Below are 10,326 nucleotides of genomic sequence, written 5' to 3'. Positions count from 1 at the left end.
TGGTCCTGAGAGGACGACCTCTGCTCGGTGTCACGTTTAGACCATGTGTAAAATTAGATGGAAGGAAAGCTCTTCTTTATCTCATACAAATATTGATGTTTTCATCATTTCTACTATAAACAGCCAAAAGTCTCCAGGCTTTTGGAATGATGTATGAGAACTAACTGCCCTCAGTGTAGCTGCAGAGACTGACTGACTGACCTGATATACAAATTATTACAACCACATTACTCACTATTGCATTACCCAAGTCATCAAACAGATCAAGACACAGTGGTGGAAGAGAACATTTAATCTTATTTATCAATACTACATTGTAAACATACTCTGTTACAAATAAGTCATGCATTCAAGATCATCAAGTAAATGTACAAAAGGTTTTCTGAATAATGTAAAACATATTACTTAATGATGTCTAGTGATACATTCATTTGCCCATTACTTTAGTCATGTAGCTAATGTATGTAGGGATAGTTTACATTACATTACAAAGTGCTAGTTTCTTTGGAGTGTAGAACCATTAAGTAGCATAATATGGAAATACGCAAGTACACGTACCCCACAATTGTATTTTGCTGCCAACCCAGAGCAAACAGCCATAAATCCCCTCACTGTGACGCCACCTTCTCAACACAAACAAGTGCCTGCCCTCTGAGAGTCAAAAAAACAATAATCACTGTAGGATAAGAGAAAATTGGCCGTCAAAAAGATGAAAATTCCCCTGCTTCACCTTTTTTCCAACGATCACCACTGTAATGAATCTTAATTTAGGTCATCATCTCTGAGGCAGGCTCATTAAAACTCAATGGATCTTAGACAATATTTTAAAGAGCTGAAGGAACTACGGGGCTTGTGGTCGCATGAGTGTGGTTCAGCAGGTTCACAGTGACGCCTCGTTGGTATGCACTGGGCCTCCTGGAGCTCAGTCGGGGAACAGGAGCTAACAACAGCGGGGGTCAAAGGAGAAGTGAGGCTCACAAGGTCTGGTTTCAAAAAGAGAAGGACGCCATGTGATGCTAGGTCATGCATCCTGACCACAATAAAAGTATCGATGTCAAGTTATTTTTTGTGACACATCAAATACTGATGGGGTTTTGCTACTACTGTCTAAAAATGTTGCAACTATGAAGTTAGGCAATGAAAGGAAACACAAATATAGTTGGAATTAATACTAAATATGGAGCATCATAGACGAAACTTTTAATGTAATGATAAAATGCAGAACAATCTTCAGCTTAGTTTATCCTTAGGGTAATCAATTTAGTTAATTTCATCATATTTCACTTGCAGCTGTTCTTGTTTTATGTTGCTTTAAAAAAGTAAATGTTTATTGTAATCAAAATTGTACATTTTTATTGCCATCAAAGTTTCTTATTTTTGTGTTTTTCGGTGAAAAATATTTTTTAAATAAAAGGTTGAATGTGTATTTAAGTTAATTCAACTCAGAAAACAGCACCCATATCATGTCATTTACTTTTCTTTATATAGACAGTCAGATGTAATTAAGTTTCTTTCACATATGCAAAGTTATATCCGATATTAGAAATTTGATATTAAAGTACAAACATTTAGGATAATCTACCCAAAATATAAACACAAACAAAAGTGTAGCTATGATGCACAATTGTTTGCCGTTTTCCTTAGTAACAAAACAGCAGCTGTGTTCAGGTTAAGGTCGTTAAAGTTACAAAGGATTGTAATGTTGACAGGATTTCACTTTGGAAAATATGTGTGAAATTGAATCTTTTCATATCCCACCTGCAGTTAATTGTCTTCCAAGATATTTATCCACTATTTAGTGCGTTACAAAATCTATTTCATTCACCAAAATAGGACCCAATTTGCTGCTGTTGTGCTATAACCTTCCACGAAGCACCACAGCTCTCTAGTAAGACGTGCATTTAGGCATATTTTAGAAGAACAATGACTGAGCACATAAGTAACTCAAACTGAAAAGGTTCACTCAAGCTGACCACAACCATTCAAGCCAACACACTTTGATAGTGGTAAGATACGATTGTAGGTGGTTGTTCTCACTTAGTCTTTGTGAAAGTTTAGAATTGGACACCATTTGTTAATCACAGTAAGAATGCTATACAGGCACTTCAATGTGGGTCATTTTTCTCCATAAAAACAAGTCTGTACAGTGTAACAATATAAAAACTGAATATTCATTAACTTGACAGTGATAATCCCAGAATGAAAGTGAACCCACATATTATGTGATAAATAAAGCTGCTAACCCGTCACGTAGTGTACAGTTGTTCAAAATACAATAAGAAAAACACCTACAATAACAACTGTAAGTAAAAAAGCACTTTAAGGTTGATGTTTTATAAAACAAAAAAAATCAAGGACCACACTGAAAAAGATTCACCAAGGCAGCAGCACCCTCATCACCAGAGTGCAGACGTGTGACTCCCTGTGACACAGATGTGCAAACACCTGCAGAGTCTCCAACCTCTCAGCAGGCACTCGCTGTAATGAGGCTCAAGGTGAGGCAGAGAGCTCCCCCGCGCACCGAATGTCTACCCTAGTTGTTCTTCTCACCCGCAGAATATCATCTATCAGTCCCCACTCGACTGCTGCGGTCTTCTTCTCTCGGTGTGGAGGCGTCCTGTCCCGGCAGCAGCCTCTGAGCGGCGTCCTGAGAGTCCGCCCGACACTTGGAGCAGCAGAAGAGTGCGGCGCAGAGGCGTGTGCGGAGCGGCCGAGTCAGCAGGACGAACATGATGCAGTTGGCTGCTCCCTGCGAGGTGTTCCCAATTCCCTGTTGGGTCCAGACAAAAGCATTCAATGTTTAATGATGTATAGGTGCAGGCAGCAAATATGGTAACTGGATTAAATTATTATTGTTTTCTTTTAAGAGAAGTGTAGCAGTAACAGATTATTCAATGGAATAACGTATCCCTGAATCGTTTGAATCCAAATCTCTTCATATTATTATCTGACCATGATTAGATAGCGACAGCAGGCAACAAACAAAGTTTCTGAGAGGCTGAGGCCAGGGGCCTTACTTATTTCTCTAATTTCCCCTCTTCGAATCCTCGGTCCTCCGGTAGTGACCCGGAAATGGTTTTCAGCGCGCCATGTTGAAGGACATCTCATTTCTCTAAATGCACTTTGAGGACCGAGGATCGAGTGTCGAGGAGCTATAATCGAGGATACACTGATGGGTCCTTCACGGCTCCTCCGCGGATGCATTTCCGGCAACAGTGATGTTTAAAAGAGGCGTGACTCACGGCCGGACTTATCTCAGCCAATGACAGCTCTGCATGCATCCCCTGGACATTATTTTATTAACTGCTTTCATCGCGACGCGATGTTTACAGAGAGAACAGCTGTGAGGTCCGTGCAGAAAGCAGAGCAGTGTGTATCATATATATCACTCAGTATAACAGGCCTACATTACTCTCTGTATTTGCTTTAGTTTAGTAGATATCTACAAACAAAGAGTCGATATTCATCTAAATCCATTAATGCTTCACATAATAAAATACACAATGGCTGTAGCCTGATATTATATGCTTTAGGAGCTGTAGGTGCGTGTGGTACTGTGTGTGTGTGTGTGTGTGTGTGTGTGTGTGTGTAGATGCGGTGGACAGACAGGTCTCAGTAGGTTTGGTGTCCTATGCTTGCTTTTAAAAAGGTCCCATGTCATGGCCATTTCTACTGATCATATTTCCATTGTTGAGGTCTACTAGAATAGATTTATATTGTGCAATTTTCCAAACTCACATTGGTTTCTCATACAGCATCTCTGTATAGTATGTGTGTTCACTCTCTGGCCCTTTCTCACTTCTCTTATTTTTCATTTCCTCGCTCCTCGGTCTCGGTCTCACCGGAAGTTGATTTGTCTGCGCCATCTTGAGTAGCGTCCCAATGGCCTTATTTCTGCCGGAGGAGCGAGGATCGATAATGGAGGAGCTATAATCGAGGGACCACCAGATCATCCTTCGATGAAATCCTCAGACACTCGCCCCGCCCCCTTACTGTGTATCGCTCACTGATTGGACGATGCAGTGCATGCACTGATCTGATGCTTCTTGACATGAGAGCAGTTTCCCAGTGGAGTGAAGAAAATACATGAACCTCACGGGAGTCACTCCTCAGTTTATACCGTGTTTTGTTTCAATTCATGTATCATTTAGTTACAAATATGTGATATATCTGAACAACAAAGTGGTCAAAAATAATTGTATTCATTTTTTGGAAACATTTTCATGATCGCTTTTTTCGTTTTACATTTTCATTTATTGTCATTTCCATTCAGTCAGTCATTAAGTGCTATTTAAAATGTAAATGTGCTACATATCCAAACAAACAAACAAAGTATGCAATCCAATGAATGTTAATCGAACTGGGTTTTGATAGATAATATATATATTTTTCTTCTCTGAATTATTTTATTTTTATTTTGTACTCTAATCAATATTAATCAAACTATTGTTCGTTTATACATTTTAAGAATGGCGTTTATCTTTTTTGAGAATGAGTTCTTATTTTATTTAATATATTTGGGTCTACAACAGATGATACAAATGTTTATGTTGGTAAATGTGTGGCGGGGGTGTTTGTGAAAATAACGGGGACAGAGCTGCTGTCAGACGATCAGCTGTGCGGCGTCATCACAAACGGACGTCGCTTCACGTGACGCTCCGGAGGAAAGGACGTTCCATTGCTCTTAAAACTCATTTCCCTGCTTCTCGTGGTTTCCTTGCATCTCTCCATGCTTCCCTGGAGGGAGGGACTAAACGCAGGGAAACGACACAAGTGAGGGACGCAAGGATTTAATTGAACCGAAGTGAGATGCAGCCCCTCTGTCCCCCTCTCTTCCACACACACCTCACGCAGGTGAATAGGATTATAATGAGTGCCGCCCATATCCATGTGACCCAAGCCAACCAACCCATGGTGATCAAACAAATATCTTATATTAAAACAAAACGCATTACTATATACGTTTCATGGCTCCTACAGTTAATATTATAAGTTCAGCTTATGATTGTTGTATGGAATAACTTTTTATTTTTCTGAATGAATCAAATTACCAATTTTTCTGATGAACCGTTGTATTATTATGTTAAATAGTATTTTACAATGGCAGTATCAACATGATGTAATACAACTGTCCAGGAAAGTATTCATCTTAAAGGTTTTCATTTTTAACCAAGTTAAAAAAACGGTTGGAAATATACTTCCACAGGAACTTTTCATGATGAATGCGTGATGATTCACAGATCTGACAGCATGCAATCCCACCATCATATATATACACACACACACACACACACACACACACACACACACACACACACACACACACACACACACACACACACACACACACACACACACACACACACACACACACACACACACACACACACACACACACACACACACACACACACACACACACACACACACACACACACACACACACCATCTAAAAGGAATGAGGAAGTTTTATCAGGATATGAAACTAGATGAATGAGATTAAGACAATTAGCAAGCATCCTTTATGTTTAACATTTTCAAATAAGGGATTAAAAGAAACTTTAAACTCACATGTAGCGTGACCAGCACCGGGTGCTGTCGGGCCGGGGAGTCGACGAGCAGCAGAATGAAGCGCACGGTGCTCCAGATCCGCAGCACGATGAATATGATGGGGATGAGAGTCAGCTTCATATCCGCCATGGAGGAGAAGGACTGTGACGGAGGCCTAGTGGCCAAGATGGGACGGTACTCTGACAGGGCAGCATGCTGTGCAAACAGAGACAAGATTTCATTAAATATTTTCTAAATATGTATTTATAAACTTGAAGCATATATCCTTAAGTTCCAAATACAGAAAATCGGCATGTCATTTCCTACATATAACCTTGAGGCTGCTTGAGGGAGATGTGACTTTAGAACAAATATTTTCTATATCAAAGGTCGGTTGTGTCTCGTTCCCTCAGTTTGAATTTGCGCCTTATTTGATTTCTTAAAAAAAGACAATTTGAAGGCCAAGGGTCCAAAAAACATCTTAATGTTTAGTGGACTTTTTCCTTAGAGAAATGCTTAGTGCTCCAGATAGAGAGAATTTTGAAACCGTTTGTTTGCTCATTATTACCGTTTGTGTATATTGGTAACCCAAACTGAGATGCAGATTTAATATTTCTAAAAAAAATGTATGTCTATTTATACTTTACAATCTATTTCCATCACTACAATCAAAACCTAAATGATCTTTTTCCAAAAACTTCTGAAAAGGACTTCAAGAAACAAAGAATTATAACACTTTGTGGATTTGATTGTAATGCTTCTCAACTAACAAAACAACGAAGACACATTTCTGGGTAAACTTTTAGGTACATTTAGAATGTTTAACAATTTAATATACCTGCTTAATTTTGAACATTTGACGAATTATGGAAACTTTTTTTCATCTTTCTCTCTTTTAAGTGTGGCTATTGCTATTTAGTATATTAGGTGTCCTCACTAGCCATTTTTCACTTCTAACTACTGCTGCAGTGTTTTAACATTTTCCCAAGTGTTGTCTTTTTTATACGGGTACATATGTGCAATTAAATGTAACTACTGTTTATGACTGTAATGTTGCAACTGTAGAATTTAATACAGCAATTTTCAATATCTGCAAGTTTTTCTGTATTCCACTGTTCATGCCTATGCAGTTGTGCATCATAAGAGTATTGAATGTAGTCTGCAGGTACACAAACACTGTATCCTCACCGCTATGTGGATGTGTCTCTTGATCAGGATGTAGAGGACAGGCAGGGTGAGGTAAGCCAAGAACTCCCAGATCTTCCCGGTGAGCAGCATCCACAGGATCCGGTCCGGAGCGTGGATCCTGACCCAGCACCAGCCCACCGACACCTCTGACGCATCGTAGCCGATCTTGTACAGGCACACGGCCGCAACAGTGATGGCCAGAGGAACACCCCAACTACAACACACACAAAGAGTTTAGAGGATTTAACAAAACAACCTAAAATAAGTCAACTTGCAAGCTTTAGGAGAGGGGTCAACATCCAAAAACTTTGAAAAGACATGTGACACCATGTGAGACAATAGGCCTGTGTGTGTTAGAGCACACTGCAGAGTCACCAGTTGTGTTGCTTCAGCTCTGTGTGTCATAAAACCACAAAATGATTTCACTTTAACAAGCCAGTGTTTCCCCTAGGATGGAGTCATAGCAGCGGTGCTAAGGCACGTGGGCCCAGTATAATGTGAGCGTGGCGCGCTATATAGGGGAAACACTGCAAGCAATGCCCATCTTAAGGGAATACTATACTTTATAGGCCCTACATGGCTGATATAAATCCACAATGCACACCCTGTGTGTGTTTGTTTTGTATACAAGCCTCGATGAATGGCGGCTCTGTTGTGTGATTTCGAATTCAATGGAGCATTTGATAATTCACAGAAACAAAATTTGAAGAACAAACCCAGGCACTGCTTTGAGGAGTGCCCAGGGGGGAAAATGTTCTTGTGTCCAAAAGTAGATCAATTATACGCCACCGCTATCCCTTAACTTATCTTCACAATCAACATGGACAGTTCTTTAATGTGCAGAAGGAAAACTGAGCATTCATAAAGTCTAATTTATGAAAAAACAAGCAGCTTGCTAAATAGCCTTCAAATGTATGATTGTAAAACTGTGTCATCTTGTTTGATACGGTTTTAATAAAATGATATTGGGGATTACCCATATAACTTGTAATGCGATTGTGCGATTGTCTTTATATGTCTTGAATGAAGCTATTTGAATGTCCTTGTTGTTGAAGGCTGCGGTACAAATGAACTTGCCTTGTCTAATGAAAAACAGGTTTAGCTCCTTTTGCGAAGACAACTAAGAGCTATCTTATTCAAGCATAGTAAATGAGATAATTAAAAGATCACAGTGGTATGAGAGTCTGGTCATTATGATAACATAAATGTACCTATTGTGAGTAAACCTACTACACGTTGAGATCTAGTTAACCTGCCAAATTACCAATTAGTTTGAATCCATTGTTCCAACAAAGTATACAGATGTTTAATACATTCTGAATGAATGTCTTCTTGATACCCTAGTCCTCGGTTACAAATTGTCATTTGTACACGTTTCCAGCAGATTGAGCCATTTTCTCATGTTTGCTATTTGCCCCATATTTCCACAGTATACACCAAGAGTATTGTTGCAGAATTATGTGTTTGCTGCAACGCATGAACACAATTTATCATTCACTTTTCTTTAACTGTGACCCTAGAACTTTGTATTAAGGAACCTTATTAAGTGTGTGCGTATTTAAAAGGTTTACAGTTCTGAAAATAAAACAAGAATTGGTAGTTGTTTCAGTACTCAGGCTGGTTAAAAACAATACCATTTAGTGGAAGTGGAATTATCATATATTTTAATAATATCTCTGACGCAGGCACCCGAACAGCTTGTTTAGGGATGTAAGCCTACGACACTGTATACACACCATAAACACACACATGGATTAAAACATTGTTTTTCAATGGGCAAACTATCAGAGATGGGAGAAGTACTCAGATCTTGTTAAAGTAGAAGTACCAGTTTGTAGGAATATTTTTTCCTTATAATTATTGACGCATTAAAGTGTTATCAAAGCTGGTAATGGTGTAGCTAATTTTAATGACTTTGTATTCTGCAGGGTAGCTTGCGAATTTACTCCAGGACTAAAGTAACTGAAGTCTTAGTTAAGTGTTGATTATATATAAAATAATTAATCAAAATCTGCCAAGTAGCCTACATAAAGGTGTTATATAAGTTTAGTTGAGTAAAAGCACACATTTTATATCGGAATTGCAGTGTGGTAGAAGTAGGCTACAGAGTAGCCAGAAATTGAAATATTGAAAATAATATAAGTAAAGTCCCATCAAATTCTACTAGTACAGTACTGTACTTAAGTAGAATTTGATGGGACTTTATTTGGTGCAAAGTAACAAAGTATATTTACTCAAGTTTGAGTAAATATAGCCTACTTGGTTACTTTGCACCACTGCAAACTACACCACTATAACAAATTAACCGAAACAAACTCATGAACTCTTTTTTAGAGTTAAAACAAAGACAAAGTCATACACTTTTCTTTTGCTGTCCAAAATTAATAGAATAAAAATGTTTTTCTGGTTTAAGGCGATTTGTCACCAGAATATCCCAAGATGCTTCAGGGTAGCCTACAGGTGGGAGGCATCCCACTCCAGCTAATGAAACTTAACTTTAGTCAGCTATCTCCAGACTCCACCAACAGTTATCAGCTCTGGTAGTTAGAATAAGTTAGCAGTTACCTGACGATGTGGAAGCACCACACCAGGCTGTCTGCGGCTCTCTGATTGGACCGGACAATGAACACATACAGGTAAACAGCGATGGCCACGGTCCAGAAGAAGGAGCTGGTGTTGGCGAAGGTGGACACCGCTCCCTGCGCGATGCAGTCCAGCGAGTCGGTGCGGAAGACCCGCCAGACCCCGTAGGCGTAGGAGACGGCGGACAGCCAGTCAGACACTGAGAGGAAGACCAGCAGCCTGCGGGGAGTAGTCCTCAAATCAGCCCAGATAATGTAGGTGAGGATGATAAGAGAGGAGCCCAGGAAGGAAAGTGCACATGAACACAACACGACCACCTGCTCAGAGAAGTACACGACCGTCTCATTCCCATATGCCATACTTCAGTGAGGTCATACGATGTTTCTGCAAACACTTCCCCGAAGAGAATACTAGTCTATCTACTTTTCTACCATACTGTCTCTCTGCTTTATTTCCCCTCGAGTTGAGCTAAATGAGTTCACAAACTTCGTCCATTGCTTTTGAGGCAGCCAAACAAACTTTTCTTGCCGTGTTTAACCCCTCCCTCCCCGTCTCCTCTGTGTTCTGTTTACCCCTCGCTGCACCAACAGGAACCCAAAGCAGAAGTCAGTCAGCTGCTCACAGGCAGACTCATAATGCTCTATTTATGGCACTAATGTCCTTTACTTGTGCAACCCAAAAGCTCTGACTAATTTGTCACGTAAAAACATAAATGTAATGCCAAACTAGGGCTTTTACATACAAGTGCATTGACAGGAAAACATTATTATAGAAAAAATACTATTATTATTATGATTTTTTTTTTTTAAATGTACAGAGTTAAGAGCTAGGCAAGTGCAACAATTTATTTTACTGGATGTCCAAACATTTAGAGTATTAGTTAAAAAGGATATGCAATGTACAGATAACAACTTCAAGGCATGTTTTTATAAAATATATATTCTTTCAATTCAGGCATGCTAAACACAGAGCACATGTTTTTTCATTTAGCAGTCACTTATATAT

The 10,326-nt window shown here is 39.3% G+C and overlaps 1 protein-coding gene across 1 annotated transcript; it reads right to left on the bottom strand.

Moving 5' to 3' along the window:
- Positions 1-274: 274 nt before the first annotated feature.
- On the bottom strand, positions 275-9,906 carry gpr157 (G protein-coupled receptor 157). The gene is made up of 4 exons (XM_079674269.1): positions 9,304-9,906; positions 6,739-6,952; positions 5,572-5,766; positions 275-2,770 (listed from the first exon to the last, which is right to left on the bottom strand). The coding sequence occupies exons 1-4, from the start codon at positions 9,678-9,680 to the stop codon at positions 2,561-2,563; spliced, it is 996 nt and encodes a 331-aa protein (XP_079530395.1). The 5' UTR covers positions 9,681-9,906; the 3' UTR covers positions 275-2,560.
- Positions 9,907-10,326: the final 420 nt, after the last annotated feature.

This window comes from Notothenia rossii, assembly GCF_949606895.1.
Source record: "Notothenia rossii genome assembly, chromosome: 4".
In the NCBI taxonomy this organism is placed as follows: Eukaryota; Metazoa; Chordata; class Actinopteri; order Perciformes; family Nototheniidae; genus Notothenia; species Notothenia rossii.
The sequence above is the reverse complement of the archived record's forward strand: the minus strand, read 5'-3'. Positions and strand labels throughout refer to the sequence as shown.

What these genes read in the sequence shown, in the direction of transcription:
- gpr157 (XM_079674269.1), bottom strand. Translation starts at nt 9,680, where the DNA reads ATGGCATATGGGAATGAGACGGTCGTGTACTTCTCTGAGCAGGTGGTC. An exon ending in AGAGACACATCCACATAGCG is followed by an intron (nt 5,767 to 6,738) that starts GTGAGGATACAG and finishes CTGTTTGCACAG; the next exon opens with CATGCTGCCCTGTCAGAGTA. An exon ending in CGGTGCTGGTCACGCTACAT is followed by an intron (nt 2,771 to 5,571) that starts GTGAGTTTAAAG and finishes TGGACCCAACAG; the next exon opens with GGAATTGGGAACACCTCGCA.